Below are 19,225 nucleotides of genomic sequence, written 5' to 3'. Positions count from 1 at the left end.
CCCGTCCAATCACTAACATTTAAGCTACTTTTGGCTCAGCCTCTTTGAAAAAAGGCTTTTCAAATGGGACAAATGAGCTGTGCTGCAACAGATGCAACAAATGGTAAATATTATAGGTGCAAAACAAGTTATCTCTATGGGACCCAGGCGTGTAAATATGGGACCCAGGCGTCTACTATGGTGCAAAACAAGTTATTTCGTGAGATTCTCAAGCGCGTCTCCTAACTATGGGAACAAGGTGAAAAACAATAGAAGTTGTTACTAGAGATGCACGATAATATCGGTCACCGATAATTATCGGCCGATAATGGCAATTATGACGTCACACAGATAATCCAGATAAAACGAAATTCAACCGATAATGCAATCCGATAATTATATACTTGATTTAGCCTCCAAATGTGCGCAATCAACAGTTTTGTCCAATTCTGCTAGTTTTAAGGAGGTGTTTTTGCAGTGTAGTAATGTGATATATGTTAGGAATGGCTTACTTTTAAAAGGCATTTTTGTGCAACTTGGGTGTTTACTCTCTAAGAAATTGTTGCCAAAAGCTTACCATTACACAATGTCATTGCCATTGTTTAGATGTTGGAATTTACTACTTGTTCACATTTGATGTGGAAAAAAATAGCACTAAATTACATTTTTGCACAGTAACATTTGATCTTTGTATACTTTAACATTTTACATACATATTTGAATAGAATTATCGGCGTGACATTATCGGTTATCGGGTGGAAGGGGCAGGAAATTATCGGTTATCGATATCGGTTGAAAAATGTATTATCGTGCATCACTAGTTGTTACAATCTATGTCACAGAAGCAATCATACATCACAAAAGCATAATGTAATATTTTCCCCCATCAGCCCATCACCAAAGTTTCAAAAAATCCTAGGGGAAACCCTGCAATGATCCTTTTTGTGACTATAAACAACGTACAATTTCATGACATTATTACAGACCACCCTTTATGAAAAAAAAACACACAAAAAAACAAAAAACTACTAGAACAAGCTTGTCTAAACCAGAGTATTCCTCTGCAAATTAGCTGCAGAATTCAGCTCAGCAAACTCTGTTAGACTAGGCAGCAAACAGGCGGAAGCTCTTTTCAATAAGGAATGGTGAGTGATATGTTGGAATAATGAGAAAATGCTGTGAAAATATTAAGGAAATGTTCAAGAAAGTCACTGCGATTCGCTGGCAAGTAATTCAGGGTGTACCCTGCCTCCTGCCCATGGTTAGCTCCAGCACCCCCGCAATCCTCGAGAGGATAAGCGGTACAGAAGATAAATGAATGTTAAAGGAAATCGCATAGAGCCAGGGTCCTCAATTAGCGGACCACGGTCCATGACCGGACCACGGCACACCTCACCCAGAGCAAATGGCACTTTTCAAAAAAAAAAAATTTTTTTTTAAGCGGTACTACTCTATCACTGAATTCCGTGTCATTTTTATTCAAATATCATCCATGTTTCTACTTCTCTTGTCATCTCTATGACGCTGATTGGCTGAGAGCGCGTGCATGGGTGCACGGATTGACTGAGAGAGCCTGCATGCTACTAGCTAGAGTGGACGGACCACAGCAGTGTGAAAGACGAGTCGCACCCTGCACTTTGCAATCCCAGTAGAAGACCGAATCTTACAAAATGGTATGCTCAAAGTTGACCAAGAGAAGAAAATTGGACAACGAAAATCGTGGTTTCAATGAGAAATTGACTTACAAATATGTGTCCATTTTACCAACTGCAAGTACCAAACCTATGCGCTTAATATGCTTCAAGACAGTTGCTCTGATAAAAAAGTGAAAATGTGAAAAACCATTATGTTAAAGAGCACAGCTCTTTTGAAGGTAAGTTTCCTCCTAAATCAGAATTTAGAAGGCAAGAAATTAACAGGTTAAAGCCATAAGCGGATTTGCAGCCCCCCCCCCCCCCCCCCCCTTGGTGAAAGAAAAGTGTAATTGACTTTCCTATATATGATTTTAAAATTAATAATTTTTCAGTAAAATATTGTCTATAAAAGTTGTAAAGCAATAAAACAAACAGCACAAATGAATGAAATGAACAAAATAAAAATGGTCAGAATTATTTTTCAAACAGATCATGTGAGGACTGTAATGATATGAGCAAATCATATCTGCATGTTCGATTAGTAATGTCTGCTCGTCACAGCACATGGCGGTCAGAGATACGCAGCGAGCTCGAGGCAGCTGATAAACAGCCCGCCAATGGACAGTTAATATTGATGATGCCTCTCTTCTGTACTCTAACTAAAGATCTGTCAGTCAAACCTTTCAGTAAGTTGTTTTATACAAGAAACCAACAAAGTAACAAAACTAGCACCTTACACCTACATTTGCTTTGCTTAGCTAAAACCACCTGAGGAAGGAAGAGGCAAGATGGATATAGCCTACGTAATTTTTTCAAACCTAAGCTTTCAAAAGCGACAACACCTACTGAGCAAGAACCAAGGACTGAAAATGTGGACCATGAAAAGCCAGAGAGCACCGCCAAAATGGTGAGCGGAGTTTAAATTTGCCCCACTAAAGACGCTAGTTGTACAACAAATTTTTCACCCTTATAATATTTTGCTCCCACAGCTGTTGTGGCAGTGAATAAGCCCTCTTTCACATTCAATTGGATTCTCAATGTTATCCACTGGTGTTAAGTAAACAAATAACATCGTAAACATACATGTTCCACACGAATATGGCGTAAATTGATGCTTAACTACACGGCGAAGACATAAACAGGGATAGAGCGGCGTGCAGTTGTCGTGTACAGCTAACATGGCAGAATGTTTCTGAGAACTTTTCTACATGTCAGTCCATGATCAAACGTAAGTAAATATTCCTTTATTTAAAGAAAGCTTGTGGTGTTCACTTTGTACCCGCTGTATTTGCGGCCATTTATAACACAAAGGTGCAATTTCTGATGGGGTGCAAAATTTAACAGTACACCTGTTGACACCGGCGGGCGTAGCATATTCAATGGATGACGATCTTGGTGAAAAGTATAGCTGTCCTAAGCAGCCTGATTTAGAATTCCCCTCAAAAATGACGGGAAACCCCAAAAAACCCTTAGTTTAATTTATTATTATTTTATTCTTGGAAGTTAATTTTATTGCTGAAACTACGTTTCTGGTCGTTCATTAACATTTTGTGCCCCCCCCCCACCCCCACCCCAAAACTCCGCCTATGGTTGAAGCAGTCATATCAAGAGTCAAGCAAGGTTATTGTTAAATCTATGACACAACAACAAATTGCAATGGAGTGCTCACTCAGTGTCGTGGGTGTTGGCCAAATATAAGAAACCGTTCTCTGATGGAGAAATAACAAAAGCGTGTATGACTGAAGTGATGGCAGCAATGTTCGAAGGAAAAGAAGATGAGGAAATGACAACAAAAATCAAACACTCACTCTCAGATTCATCAACCACAAGACGCAATGAAGTACTGGCAATTATTTAGTGTACATGAGTAAACATTGTCCCTACATGTTGGTTTTTTTTAAAAATTTTATTTTATTTTAAGTCAAGAAAATGTTTTGTTAATTCATTTTTTAATCAGAATGTGCATTGTATTTTTGTTTGGTCAAAAGAAAATCACCTTTACCACCTTCGACCAGCCTTTGACTTGACCAACATTAATAAATGGACCCTTGATTGTACTAGTATGAAAAAAATAATTGTGGACCTTCAAGATTTGTATTTGACGACCCCTGGCATAGAAAGTCAGCTTCATGATTAAAATAATAATAATAATAATATAAACTAACAAAAATTAAATCTGCGACTGCGGTCTAAATTTGAGGAAGTTGAGCTGAGTGATCTACAGTAACTCTGATCGGAATTATGCCAACATGACCAACACAAGGTGAGCCATGTGTCAATGTGCCAGACAAAATCATGCTTCTTGGTTACATAGTGGCGTCATTGCAGCCACATATTGCTGCCAAATCTAAATCTAATATCCTACATTCACCGCACACTGACCAAGTCTGGCCTCTGCCCCATCGGAAATAACATAAGTGGAGCTCTGCCCTTCTGTACGTCGGCATGTTGGAGTGCAAGAACACATAAATTTGTCATGGCTCTTGTCTAGCTGCCAAGCTGTATCTAAGTGTTTCTTGTTTATTTATCTTTGACTACATGCTGTGACTGTCCTTTTTATGTCTCTTTGCCTGTATACAGTATTTGTCTGCGCTGTCTCAGACATAAAGAGGAACATCTGCAGTGGATCTAACACAGTAGAGCTGATAATGACAGTTTCTCTGTGGGCTGCTCAGACAGCAGACAGACATATCATACCATTCCAGCGTTTCCTGTTAGTGCTGACTGCCAACTATTTAACCCTCTGTGGTGATCCCTTATTATAATATGTGCACACAAGCCCCCAAAAAGATTTAAATCACAGAGGCAAGATGTCCAATTTTTCCCATACTTATCCTAAATCAATAATGCACTTAAAAAGTTAAATGTAAGTAAGCATTTAAGTAGTCTATTGTGACTGCACTGCCCTGCTGCATGTCGACGTAATGTAAATGTATTACTGTACGAGCTAAAAATACCGTCACACTTTTAACAGACTTCACACTTGAAACTTTGAAGTCATATAGCCACATCAGATGAAAATGCCTATAATCACGGTGGAGCCCTGTTTAAAGTTTCTACTCTACTGTACTGCGCAGACGCGAATTGAAAATTGAAGGATCAGATACGTATTTACGAAAAAAATAAAATCTTCGACGTTTCTTGGATGAACACATACGTATTAGTGCAGACGTAATGCTAAATTACACTTGGAGGGGTGTATATGTATAACGGATTAGACACTCCATTCGTCTCTGGGTCGGATTTAAGGTCACGGAAAACAAGTCTGGTACTCACATATCTCCATTCCCTGTGGCTGGGAAACGGTGCAGTTGCAGGAGCAGGTGACATTGGAGTTGCCGGAGCCGCCAGGGGCCGTTAGGTTTTGCATGGGGCTCGGTGGAACGGGACACCGCTCCGGGGAAAGAGCCGCCGCCGCCACCGTCGGGGACCCCCGACGGGAAAACAACGAAAAACTTCCAGGCAGCGGCAGCAGAGTCCGGCGCTTAGGCTGACTCCCGTCAGTTTCGCACGTATTTTCTCACGCCATATTTGTCTCGCAGAGGACTCGGAAAGTGAAGGAGTTGCCAGTTCTAGGTTAAGCCATTTTTGGCGTCTCTCGCATTGTGCAGTTTTTCCCTTTCCGCTGCCACCGACGCCGCCGCCGCGAGCAGCTGTCTTCCAACTAGACCAGGGCAGACGGGTGCGCTCGACTCCTCCCACATCCAAACTGACAGCTCTGCTCAACCAATCAGATGATGCGTAAGAGGACGGCCACTGTAGCCAGCACCGACAAGCAAATCTCTTCTAAAATGTGCCAAGTACACTACTGTACTATCAAAACGTTAGTTCACATAAAGGTGTTCGTTGCTCAAATGACCGAAAATTGGGAAAATATTAAGACTAATTTGCTCATCTTTTGTAATCAGCTGGATTTTCAACACTGGTAGAGAAGCGTGGCAAGATAAATGTTAGTACGAGTAATAATAATTTGACATTAAAACCCGTCTTAATGTTTTTGTTTTCATAAATTTTGTAAAATTTTAAATAAAAAAAAAAAAAGTAGCCCGCATTGTTGCTGACGTCACTGGACGGTGACGTCACAGGGCCACGCTGCCGTACTTCACAGTCACTCTAACTATGTAAGGTAGTGATTTGAATACACCACAAGGTGTCAATGGTGAGTTTTACATTAATAAGACTTCAAGCCAATGAATGTGTTTTGTCCCTCGACTGTCGCCGAAGTTCCCTGTTTTTTTTTTTAGACTGGGGCTATAGACCCCACTCACATGACGTCACAACCACGCCTCCGCGCCATATTGTCCGTCAGCTCGTCGTGTTTACGCATTACCGCTACGTAAATTCCTCCTATTATGGCGTGTTTTTCTGCTCGTTAACATTAATAATCAAAATGGTGAAGGCGTGTGTGGCGGTTGGTTGCAGTAACAGAGAAGATAGACGGAGAGACTTGAAGTTCTACCGTATTCCGAGAGACCCGGAGAGAAGAGCGAGATGGACTGCTGCAATTCGACGAGAAAACTGGGCAAGAAACGATCACCACAGATTATGTAGTAGTCATTTTATATCTGGTAAGATGCATTTAATATATATTTAGAGGGTTTTGGGCTGACAACCACAATTAAGATCATTGCGAGGCTAACCGCCGACAACATACAGTTTCAAATTCAAGATGTTTATTTCTTCCACCATCATTATTTTTGAATAATATTTAGCTGGTAACAAGTGAAAGAAGCTGGCCTCGTCTACGGATCATCAGTTAAACAGGGGTGTCCAAACTTTTTGCAAAGGGGGTCAGATTTGGTGTGGTAAAAATGTGAGGGGCTACCTTGGCTGATTTACGAAGAACAATATATTTAAACAAATTTTAGCAAGCCCTTCTGAGTGTCACATATGCTTTATTTTTTTTTTTTTTAATTCATAATTTCAACGATCTCGCCTTTGTGGCGTTCTCGTTCGACACTCGGGCTCTTGCGAAATACTGCTGCTGTGAAATTAAACTAGCTTCAAGTTGCTTTCATTTCTCGCTGCGTATCTTCCCCTTAATGTTGTCGTACATCTCAGCGTGTCTTGTTTGGTAATATCGCGTCACATCGAACTCTTTGAAAGCAGCGACTGTCTCTTTGCAAATGAGGCAGACACAGTTGTTGCGTATTTTATTGAAGAAATAGTCCAATATCCACCTATCCTTAAAGCGTCGGCCATCGCAGTCAACTTTTTTTTGTATTGATTGTCGCCATTTTAGAAAATTGGAAGAAAAGGGTCACATGGGGTAATGTTGCTTAGAGTGCTGCTCTTACAGTTTTTCAAAGTTTCGTGAGAATAGGCTGAGTTTCTGTGGACAAGATAGTTGTAGATATCAGGGTAGCAGATGTCAGGCAGAGACGTCGAAGACACCGGGTCGAAAAATATCGAATTAGGCATCAAATATGGATCTAGAGAATGGCTCGACCGAAGCTTTTCCACATAACGCCTTTTATGCAACACATCCAATGAGTTTACAGCGTCTGAAAGCACCGGGGCTTACATGAATTGCACTATAAATTGCATGATAAATTGAGACCATTGAGAATACGGACACACAATGACGGACAATATGGCGGCACAATACAGCGACACGTCATTGTGTGACTTTGGTGAGTGGGGTCTATTGCAGGGGTGTCCAAACTTTTGCAAAGGGGGCCAGATGGGGTGTGGCAAAAATGTGGGGGGCCAACCTTGGCTGACGTCCTTTATGTAGAACAATATATTTAAGCAAATTTTAGCAAGCCATTCTGTGTGTCACATTCGCTTTATTATTATTTTATAATTAATAATTTCGACAATCTCGCAACTCGCCTTTGTGGCGTTCTCTTTCGACTCTCGGGCTCTTGTGAAATACTGCTGCTGTGAAAATAAACTAGCGACTACATGTCGTACATGTTAGCGTGTCTTGTTTGGTAATATCGCCTCACATTGAACTCAACAGCGACTGTCTCAGACACAGTTGTTGCGTATTTTAGTGAAGAAATACTCCAATTTCCATCTATTCTTGAAGCGTCAGCCGTCGCAGTCAACTTTCTTTTTTTTCTGTTAATTGTTGCCATTTTAGAAAATTGGAAATAAAGGGTCACACAGGGTAATGTTGCTTGAAGTGCTGCTGCCTTTTAGTGGGTAAATGAGGAGCAGCATTTAGTGTGTAAGCTACTTCATATGCTGGCATCAGTACTACTGACCAATTTATTAAAGGGTATGAAACGGCAAAGGGGGTGTGAGACATCAATAGAACCGTTATGTGCCAAGATAACAAATATTGATAAAGTTAACAAAAAAATCAATCACATTAATGAGCAATTATCGAAAATATATCGAAAATGACGAACATTTCCGAAAGTGTTCCGGAAACAGCCGAATGGGGCGGGGACGTCACTACAAGTGAATGAAAGTCGAGGCGGAGCCAGGTGCCATTGTTTTTTATCGACGAAAGAGTAGCGTTCGGGTTTGTTTGAACAAAACATCACTAAAATGGTTCAAAATTGCTGTGCTATGTGGTGTACAAATAGCTATTTATCGGAATATAGTATCCATGAGTTCCCGAACGCGGAAAAAAAAAGCTGGACTACGCAGACAATGGGCAAAGTTCGTCCGTGCAAAGAGGGCTAATTTTCTAGACACAGCCTCCGGCACGGTTTTCTGTGGTGCGCATTTTCCACCTGAAAGCTTCTCGAACTATGGACAAGTGAAATCGGGTTTTGCTAAAAGATTGCTGCTCAAAGGAGATGCGGTGCCTACCAAACACGCGCAGCCACCTAAATGTCCCGAGATATCGAGAAAGAGGACGATGACTGGCAAAGGAGGCTAAGGCTAAGCAAAGGAGGGGAGCAGCCAAGCTCGAAATGGCTAGAGTGAGCACTCTTTTATAATAAAAAAATATCACGCATTGGATACAGGACTGGACACATGTATAAATTATCGCTCGTAAAATATATAGAACAAATCCTCTGATCCCATTAATATTTGTGTCTGTTGGCAGAGCGAAAAGCTATGATAGCGCAATAAATGATAACTATTCTATGCATTACTTTATTTTGCAGTAACGGTGTATCAGCTTCACAAAAAGAAATGCAAAACAAACCATTGGTGTTTCCCACACGATCTGCTGCCGATGTTTCATTAGTGTCATTGTTCCCCTCAATGACCATTTCATTACGCTGCGTTGGCGTTCGTTTGGGCTCAAACTGGTAACCTAAAACACCGATTAAACCTTCGTAACTCTCCTCGTCACCATTAGATGAACATTCGTTACGTCCTTCTACGTCGGATTCGTCGCTGAAACTAGAAATGAAATTGTCTGCCATCATCGCTGCCATTCACTATTAAAGCACTGAGCCTTTTTCTTGTTGAAGAAACACCCCTCACTGTCAATTCTGAATTCTCTTTTATTGACAACGAGGGGTGTTTCTTCATGAGGGAACCTGGAATATGTGCAGGACGAACACAATGCATCAGCATAAACAGCTCAAAACACCCCTAATTCTCCCCTCACTAGAAGGAATTATATTGATGCAGACAGGCGCTGCCCCCGTAGTGGCCAGTGGCACTCTCTTCACTTGTAGTGACATCACGCACACAATCTGCCAGATCTCGGGCGCCGGTCGTTTTAGCTTGACAATCGAGCCAAATTTCTCTCATTTTCTTGTGTGTAATTACACGAAGTGGCATGATATGAATACAAAAGGCATGCGTTTATGGATAAATGATGGAATATTAACATTTTCCCAGGGCATGACATACTCTAAGTCTGTGTGCGGGCCACACGTTATTGATTTTATGACAGAAGTTGGGGGCCAGATGAAATTTGACCACGGGCCGCATTTGGCCCCCGGGCTGGACTTTGGATGTGTCTGGTCTATTGTGATTCACGTTCATGTGTTGTCTTCACAAGACTCCTGAAAATGGCCCCCAGCATCATAGTTTGTGTATTGTGACTAAATATTTCCATCCAGCGTATTTGTTGAGCTAAAGGAGTTGCTAAAATGCTTAAATATAGTTTGACCAAAGTCTGAGTAAGTTTTATTGTGTATTTTGCGCATCTATTTTGATTGTGAATGCCAGTTCTCTTTACATTGTTGTGTTAACTGTGTGAGAATAGGGCTTCGGAAATACAGATTGAAGCACTTTTCTTCTTGGTGACATTTTTTGAGAGATGACTAGTTTTGTAGTATTTTCACTATATGATCACTATGTGTGTTGTGAAAGACTTGCCGAAGCTTATGCCAATAAACGGAGCGGTCCGAGCTACGAATCTGAATGCCTGTGTCCACTCTCCTTTCTCTCTCACACTACTGTGGATTAAAGAAACTACAGTGTCAGTCAAGGGAAAAAATGTACTCATTGGCTTGATCCCTAATTAATGTGAGACTCGCCATTGAAACCTTGTGGCGTACTTAAAGCACTACCTTGCATAATTAAAGAGACACGTTTTTGTTGTTGTTGTTTTTTTAAGCGTCACAGGTGGAATTCTGGCAGCGTGGCCCTGTAAACGTCACCGACCTGCGACGTCAACAACAATGGCGACCTCCTAGTTAAAATAATTTTACAAATTGTAGAAAAACGAAAACATCAAGAGGGGTTTCAATATGAAATTATAATAACTTGTACTAACATTTATCTGTGCCTGTGACAGCATAAAAAAAAATCTTAAATACCATTATTATGTGAATTAGAATCATATTTTGAGGCGATTCGACTATATTTAACAATTTGGCATAGCGCAGTTGACATGAAATTGGTGTTTTAATCTGCCGTTTAGCCCTGCCTATCGTCATAGCGCTGTAGCGTCCCCAGCTGGAGGATGACATCGGCAGGGTCACGATTTCATCCGATTTACAATTTAGCCCACTGAGGGGGAATTATTCAGAACCGGGGAAATGCGACGAAGAGAGCAGAGAAATGTAATTGTTTCAATCTCTCAACTCCAATATTTTTACAGGATATTCTTTTTCACCAAGTATTTTTCCCCAATTGCTAAGTAAATGGTATGGTCATGACAAATAACTGTTTTGTGCTAAATGGAATATAAAATATTCAAAATGCATTTATTTAGTACGACATGGCAAAATTACTCCATAATGGTCAAAACTATCGACTTCTTGCACTTCCTGAACGATATTTCATGCCACCGGAGTTACTCCGGCTTTTGGAGAGCGTAAACAAACCAGTAGGTGTGGCAGCTAGCCGACATGCTAACCCAAACCAAGTGGCGTTTCAAAGTCTTATTCTCGGCTTTCGAAGCAAAAAAAATCACACAAATCAACCCCGGATCATTTCACACGGTGGCGGGGTTGTCGATTGTCTTCACCGATCAGCAGCCTCCCCTGGAGGCAAGCAAGTTACAGCTCGTCGTTCCCCTGCTGCGGGCAGGAGAGCTCATTTCTCGGGGAAGCAGCTGGAGAATGACTGCCGGACAAACCAGCCAACGTCGGAGGAGCACGTAGCTGCCCAAGACCAACCTGAGAATAGTGGTCTATTGCCTGGCACACGAAGAAGGCAGACGGGCTGGAAGTCTGTACGATATGGAGAACCGCACGAGCATAAGCAGAGTATAGCGCTCTCTCGGTGGACACGTGAAGAGGACTGAGGAGGTGGGGTGAACGGGAATTTTTTGAAACCCAAAAAGTCTCACGCCTATCCCTGGTGCAGCAACAAAACCCTGCAGCACAGTTGGCTGGCGTGATGCGAAAAATAAATGAATTAATACGCAAAATCAGCTGAATCCACAGTCCATTTGCATGCTATAAAGCATGTCAAAGACTTAATATTTTTAGGGTGCTTTAAAGACGCCACGTGATCGAACGGGCCGGCGCAAAGCTTGAGTCTGATTGGTATAATGGAGTGATGTGATTATTGTTGGAACGTCTCATTGGTGAAAGTGGTAGCACCACTTTTGGCTTCTCTGGCAAAAAAAAGTCAAATCTAAAATGTAGAATAAAGAGGAAAAATTCAATGACTAGTGAAGCCCAAAGTAGTGGAGTAAGAGTAGTGTTTCCTCCTCACAAATCTACTCAAGTAAAAGTAAGAAGTATTGCGTGGTAAAACTACTCTAAGAAGTAAACTTTCCTCAAAAGGTTACTCAACTGAATGTAACGGAGTAAATGTAACATGTTACTTACCCACTCTGTTTATATATATGTATTTTACAGCAGAGTTGTCCGAAAATGACTTTTTAACTGAAAACCGATATTCCGATATTGTCCATCTCAAAAAATCTGATACAGATACAAAACCGATTACAATATATGCGGTCGTGCACTTAATGTGTTATTGCTAGTTGTATAGTGAAGCCCCACTGGATGCTTTAATAATGATAAATGTAACAACTTCAAGGTTTTCCAAATAAAATAAACATTCTGTGAAAATTAAGAGAACTTCAACTGAAATTTTAGAAAATAAGTGTCCCATATGAATAATATAAATTGAAATAAGCCAAAATGTCCATCATTAAATAAAAGAAATCATTCACAATTAAATTATGTTTACAGTAGTTACCCCAAAAAGCCACTAGGGGGTGACCAAAGCATTACAAACTGGACTTTTCCACCATTTTTTTGTATTTTATTACTTTTCTAGTTTTCTAAGTAACTATTTGTTTCTGCTAACGCAGTAGTTATATGTAATGAGTTTATAATTCATTATTTTTCAATAATTTATTTTTAATGTAATTTTTGCTCCATGAATGCAAATGGTCTGCTCACATAACAAATCATAAGCATCTAAGTTGGGAGACATCTAATGGTCAATTAGCATAATTACTTTTCTGAACTTTGACCAACCCTTGTACAAAGGTGGAAGGCTTTCACTTTCACTTTGACTTGTGTGCATATAGGCCCAAACCTGATAAGCAAGAATTGACACCGATATTATCGGCCACCTGATAATATCAGACAACTCTATTATACAGCGTAAAACTCTTTTCCTATCCTTATTTTTGAAGGATTTATGACACAAATCTGAACAAGTTAGCACATTTTATCTAAAAAAAAAAGAATGTAGGTTTTAATGTAGGTTTGGGTCATTATAGTAATAGAGTCAACTATTAAAATCCTTTCAATTAAAAAAAATATATAGTTTCAATTTAAAATGAAACGTAAGTCCTAGGAAAAAAAATATTGGTATGCGATTAAAATGTGATTCATCAAGATTAATTAATTAATTACAAAGCCTCTAATAAATTAGATTAATTTTCTAATGAAGTCCCACTCCTTATCATATACAATATACGACTCCGAGCAAAAAGTATGAAATCACCAGTCTCGGACGAGCACTCATTCAGACATTTTATCATTGAGAACAAACTCAGATAAAAAGCTTGAAAAAAAAATAATGAATTAGTTCAAAAGTGCAACTCTTTAGCATTCAGAAAGACTAAAAGAAATGATTAAAAAACATTGTAGTGGTCAGTAAATGTTACTTTTATAGAGCAAGTGCAGGGAAATATATATTGATCCACTCCATTCTAAGGAAAAAATATGGAATCATGAGAAACAAACAAAGAAATAACAATGAAAACACATCTGTATGAATTAGTAGCACCACCTCTGGCTTTTATGACATCATCACCTTGTCAAGAGTCAAGAATCTGCATTGGACAAGGTGCCAAGAGTCATGAATCTGCATTTGACAAGGTGATGATGCTGGAACTTTTGTTTGCTGCTGTTCCAGTGAGATTTACAGAGATGACTGCATGAAGAAAACATAAAAATTCTCTCAGTCCTTGATGTTATGGGGCTGCATATCAGGCAAAGGCACTGGGGGGGTGGCTGTGGTTAAATCCTCAATAAATGCACAAGTTTACATTGAAATTTTAGACAGCTTTCTTATCCCTTCAATTGAAAATATGTTTGTCATTTTCCAAGATGACAATTCATCATGCCACAGAGCTAAAACTGTTAAAGCATTCCTTGGAATAAGACTCATCCAGTCAATGCCATGGCCTGCAAATAGCACAGATCACAACCCTATTGAAAACCTATGGTGGAAGTTGAACAAAATAGTCCACAGCAAGGCTCCGACCTGCAAGGATGATCTGGCAACTGCATTCAAAGAGAATTGGCACAAAATTGATGAAGAATACTCATCAAGTCCATGCCTCGGAGACTGCAAGCTATCATAAAAGCCAGATGTGGAGCTACTAAATACTACAGATGTGTTTTGATTTGTATTTCTTTGTTTGTTTCAAATGAATCCATATTTTTTTCCTCAGAATGGAGTGATTCCATATATTTCCCTGCTCTTGCTCTATAAAAGTAACATTTGCTGACCACCACAATGTTTTTTATTCATTTTTTTTTAGTTTTTCTGAATGCTAAAGAGTTGCACTTTTGAACTAATTCATGATTTTTTTCAAGCTTTTTATCCGAGTTTGTTCTCAATGATAAAATGTCTGAGTGAGTGCTCGTCCGAGAGTGGTGATTTCATACTTTTTACAAGGTCTGTAGTATATTGTAAATTGAAAACAGGAATGATAACTGTAATATACTCTAGTTACACCCCATAAAAAATATTTACTGATATTTTTTTCTCATTACCTGCCATTGACAACGTTAGACGTTCAATTCATCTAAACTGGCAGGAATGGCTGTGAATGCCCATCTTTCAGTGCCATTGACGGCAGTAAGCGTCTAATCCATTTTGGCTTGGAGGGCTGCCAGCTATCACTTGCCACCAGCCTCTAAATAAGTTACATAAGTACCCTGTAAAGGGTTAACTGTGAGCTGCATACACTGTATGTATGTATGTTTTTGTTCAAAAATATAATCTAGAAGAAAAAACACTTGTTATAAAGACATGTAGATGACAATGGAGAAAGGCAAGGAGAGTGAGTAAAATACATGTGTATGCATGGGTGTATGTCTGAATGGCAGGGGGATGAGGAGGGGCTGAAAGCGTTGACTTGAGTCAGAGGAGTAGCAGACGTCCAGGTTGTGGTTGACAATGGCTCTGGGAGAGCAGACCAGAGGGGAGGAGGAAGAAGAGGGCTGGCCTGGTGTGTTTTGGGGGGAGGGATGGGTGCTTCAAGTTTCACTCCCTTGTTAAGGCTGGCCTCGACCAATGAAGAAGGCCTTTTTTAGAAGCTAACCTTGAGTTGACCCCCGCACCAGCCTTGTGGTTCAGGGCCACATGTGCTGTAGAGAGGTGCGACCCCCAATGTCCCCTTTGCCCTACCACATCTCTCTGAATCGGGCAACATGCAAAAAGCTGCATCTAAACACACACATACTGCACCAATGCTATGCATTCTAGTACAGTACCAACTGCAGTCTAAAAATAAACCATGTCATTCAAATCTTAGGAGCGATTCTTAATGCCACTTTGGAATAGTTTATTAACCTGCGGTCCTTTAACCCGGAAAGAAATATTCCTGATATAGTAATAATAACACATTGAGTAATTCTAGAAAAATAATGGAGAAAAGTTAGTTGAAAACATATATATTGCGTAGCCATTGACTTCATAATGTATTGACGGGACACGGGGCGCGAGGCCGATAAATAGGGGGCCTGCATTGTTGACAAGGCCGTCAAAGCTGACCGACTGGCGTCATAGACAAGGAGCCTTTTTTCGTTGAAAATTCTTGTGAATTAAATGCTTAAATCCCTGATTTTTTTAAATAGATATGGACGTAAAATAGTCTCGATTCTTGGTTAAAAAAAAAAAAAAAAACGTGTAGTTAGCATTTATTTTATTTAAATACTGTGTGTCGAAGTGCAATGCTAGTCTGTTAGTAAATATAGATAGCGGCCGCCTTATGTAAACAGAGTTTTTCCAGGGAAAATTCTTGTGAATAAATGCTTAACTCCCTGAATTATTTATAGATATGGATGTAAAACAGTCTTGATTCTTGGTTAAAAGCAGAAAAACATGCAGTAAGCATTTATTTTATGTAGATATGTCGAAGTACAATGCTTGTCTGTTAGTGACAATAGCCAACGGCTGCCTTATGTAAACAAAGCTTATCTGGTGAAAATTCTTGTGAATAAATGCTTAAATCCCCAAATTCTTTATAGATACGGACATAAAACAGTCTTGATTCTTGGTTAAAAGCAAAAAAACGTGCAAATAGCATTTATTTTACGTAAATATGTCGAAGTACAATGCTAGTCTGTTAGTGAATGTAGCTAGCGGCCGCCTGATATAAACACAGCTTTTCCGGTGAAAATTCTTGTGAATAAATGCTTAAACCCCCGAATTCTTTATAGATATGGACGTAAAACAGTCTCGATTCTTGGTTAAAAGCAAAAAAACATTTTGCAGTTAGCATTTGTTTTACGTAAATATTGCAAACTATGATGTCAAAGCAGTAGCGGCTAATTTCTCCCACTGATTTTTTTTTTCACAACGTTTCAAAATGCATGCATGGTAAGAAAAATATAATAATTACCTGGAATCTTTGAACAAATATCTCCTGAGACAAATTGACAATCCTTCCTGGTTATATGCGGTACAGCTTTCGTACTTTTTCAACAGAAATCCGGCATTAGATCCCTGCGTGCGTGTGTTTGTGAATAGCTCCTCTTGATGTGGGCAGCCCCATAATTCAAGGCAAGGTGCAGTGCATGACCGATCTGACCTGTCAATACCATAATGAAGTCTATGGCCTAGGATTGCAAAATGAGTTGGGAGTTGCATAGAGAGATTCCAAGCAATCAGCAAATGAGGTTAAGGCAAAGATTCAGTTTTGCTAAAATCATATGTATTGTAAAAATTCTATGTCATTGTCAGCTAAAGTTAGGCTAGGAAGGTGCGAGGATTTGCTATAATACTCCCATTATTTTTAGCATAGCTTGCTGCTATCTGAATCAAGTCAACGGGAATGACAATCAAGGTTCAGGTTTGGAATGGAAAATCAATCTGTTATGATACGGCAAGCCGTTAAGCATGGATCCAACACAGAGGTGGAAGTTTGTCGTATTTATTACAAAACGAGAACTAAGGGAGCACGCCAGAACACGCGAGACACAATACAAAATAAAAATGGCACGAACCTAGTCGGCGAGTAAACTAAGGAGAAGGCACAAGGGCCGGAAAAAGGCTAAACTAAATGATAGCAAAGTCCAACAAAAATACTAGCACAACAATGTGATAACAAAGAATACAACCGTAAATGGCAAGTAGAACTCGAGATGATGCACACAGCGGTAAGCAAGCAGGTTGGCATGTAATAGTACGACACTTGCAGATGGTGACAGGCTTCCTTAAATATCAAGTTTTCCTAATGCAGCACAGGTGTGTCGCATTACCACGCCCATCTGGCTCAATCAGGTGCTGAATATAGGAAAAAGGACTGAGAACTCAAACAAATATGACACAATCAACCAATCAATCAAGACCCCTTGTTTGTTAGTGATCACCAACAAACTTGAACGTCGAGGTTCAATTACACTTTTTTAGAATTCATTCTGAAAGCTAAATGACATACATTGAAGTCATTATCTCATGGCTGAAACGTACAACAAATTGTTCCTCTATTTTAAATTAGTCTCTGTACCAGGTTGGTAGTTGTTCAACCTCACTAACAAGCTGACAAGTGATGGGTTGTTGTAAAAATATAAGTGTCAGTATCAGGGTTCCTTTTTCCCTCATTTTGAAAATCCAAGCTACACTGACAACACAACATCAAGTCATTTTTTTTCAGGGATGAATAATGGATATGTGTACTGTGATTATTTTCTTCCTGAATTTACCAAAACTTCAGTTTTAAAAAATGGGTCACCGTGACTCATTTTGCTGTGCCGAGTCACATACAAGTAGTACAGATGCACTAATCCACGTTTTGCACCTCTGATCCGATCCCAATATCTGAATTTTAATATCTACCGGTACAATACCATTCCAATACCAGATTTCTATGTACTTTAATATTATGTTATAAATTTTTATCTGTGACTGAATCCTGTTAATTTATACAAATATTTATGAAATCAAATGGTTGGGAACATATCAAATGGAAAATAAAAATTAAAAGTGCAGAAAGCGTAAAAATGAAGTATCAAATATTGTGTAAACATCTTAAACACACACACACTGCAATGCATAGCTTAACAACAAAAAAGTACAGTAAATAAAATCACTCAAATGTTAACTCTGCTGTTCAATGGGTTGAATTTATTATGGCTGTTGTAGCAGCAATAAAACACAAATTTAGAAGTATTTGTAAAGTTTAAACATCTAACCACACTGTAAAGTGTGTATCTGAATAACAACATTTCCAACGTGAAATATTTCCACGCCGCGGATATGCTAAAGGTGGTTTCACTGAGTGCTACTGCTCACTGCCCACCTCTCAGGCTGCAAACTGTGGCACAGACTTCCTGAACTGACGCGAAGGTATTACTCCGCCTGTGAGTAAAACACCTACGTTCAGGAAGTCCACTCCACATTTTGCAGAGCGGGCAGCATTTTGAGCAACAGCATGGCAGACATACACGTTGCCATCTAGTGGTTGGCCGCCATTATTGGGGTGTTTACACACCTATAGCCGCCCAGCGTCAATATACAGTGGTATTAAAAAGTATCTGAATCTTTTGGAATTTCTCACATTTCTGCATAAAATCACCATCAAATGTGATCTGATCTTTATCAAAATCACACAGATGAAAAAAGTGTCTTCTTTAACTAAAACCACCCTAACATTTACTGGTTTTTATATTTTAATGAGGATAGTATGCAACCAATGAGAGAAGGGGAAAAATAAGTAAGTGAACCGTCACATTTAATATTTTGTGGCCCCCCCTTTGGCAGCAATAACTTCAACCAGACGGTTTCTGTAGCTGCCGATGAGCCTGGCACATCGATCAGGACTAATCTTGGCGCATTCTTCTCTATAAAACTGCTGTAGTTCAGTCAGAATCCTGGGATGTCTGGCATGAATCGCTGTCTTTAGGTCATGCCACAGCATCTCAATGGGGTTCAAGTCTGGACTTTGACTAGACCACTCCAGAACGTGTATTTTGTTCTTCTGAAACCGTTCTGAAGTTGATTTACTTCTGTGTTTTGGATCATTGTCTTGTTGCAGCATCCATCCTCTTTTTAGCTTCAACTGTCCAACAGACGGCCTCAGGTTTCCCTTTAAAACATCCTGATTAACTTTTGAATTCATGCTTTCATTAATGATTGCAAGTTGAGTTGTCCAGGACCTGAGGCAGCGAAACAGCCCCAAATCATGATGGTCTCTTCACCATGCATCACGGTGGGGATATGGTGTTTTTCTTGGTGAGCTGCGCCATTTTTCCTCCACACATTTCATCAACACTTCTGTGGAGCGTCCAAGTGTCTTTTTGCAAACATTAAACGAGCAATAATGTTTTTGTTTGACAGCAGTGGCTTTCTGTAAGTCTTTAGCAGACACTCTAGGTTTCTTTTTTACCTCTCTGAGTATTCTGCGCTGAACTCTTGGCTTCATCTTTGGTGGATGGCCACTCCTTGGGAGAGAAGCAACAGTGCCAAACTCTCTCCATTTGTAGACAACTTCTCTGGCTGTCGATTGAGGAACATCCAGACTTTTAGAGATGGTTTTGTATCCTTTCCCAGCATCATACAAATCAACAATCCTTAAACGCAGGTTTTCAGACAGTTCT

General features: G+C 39.8%; 1 protein-coding gene across 3 annotated transcripts in view; it reads right to left on the bottom strand.

The window, feature by feature from the left end:
• LOC130914511 (low-density lipoprotein receptor class A domain-containing protein 4-like) overlaps positions 1 to 19,225 on the bottom strand; it is a 450,713-nt gene that overhangs the window by 101,168 nt on the left and 330,320 nt on the right. The window contains exon 1 of one of the 3 annotated variants that reach the window (XM_057833771.1): positions 4,890 to 5,313. The exons of the other annotated variants lie outside the window; for them this stretch is intronic. Within the exon in view, the coding sequence (XP_057689754.1) occupies positions 4,890 to 4,983 (94 nt within the window). The 5' untranslated portion in view covers positions 4,984 to 5,313. Of the gene's footprint in view, positions 1 to 4,889; positions 5,314 to 19,225 lie in introns of those variants that run through there. 3 annotated transcript variants of the gene reach the window in all.

The sequence above is a fragment of the Corythoichthys intestinalis genome, chromosome 4 (genome assembly GCF_030265065.1).
Source record: "Corythoichthys intestinalis isolate RoL2023-P3 chromosome 4, ASM3026506v1, whole genome shotgun sequence".
Classification (NCBI taxonomy): domain Eukaryota; kingdom Metazoa; phylum Chordata; class Actinopteri; order Syngnathiformes; family Syngnathidae; genus Corythoichthys; species Corythoichthys intestinalis.
This window is presented reverse-complemented; position numbering and strand designations above follow the sequence as displayed.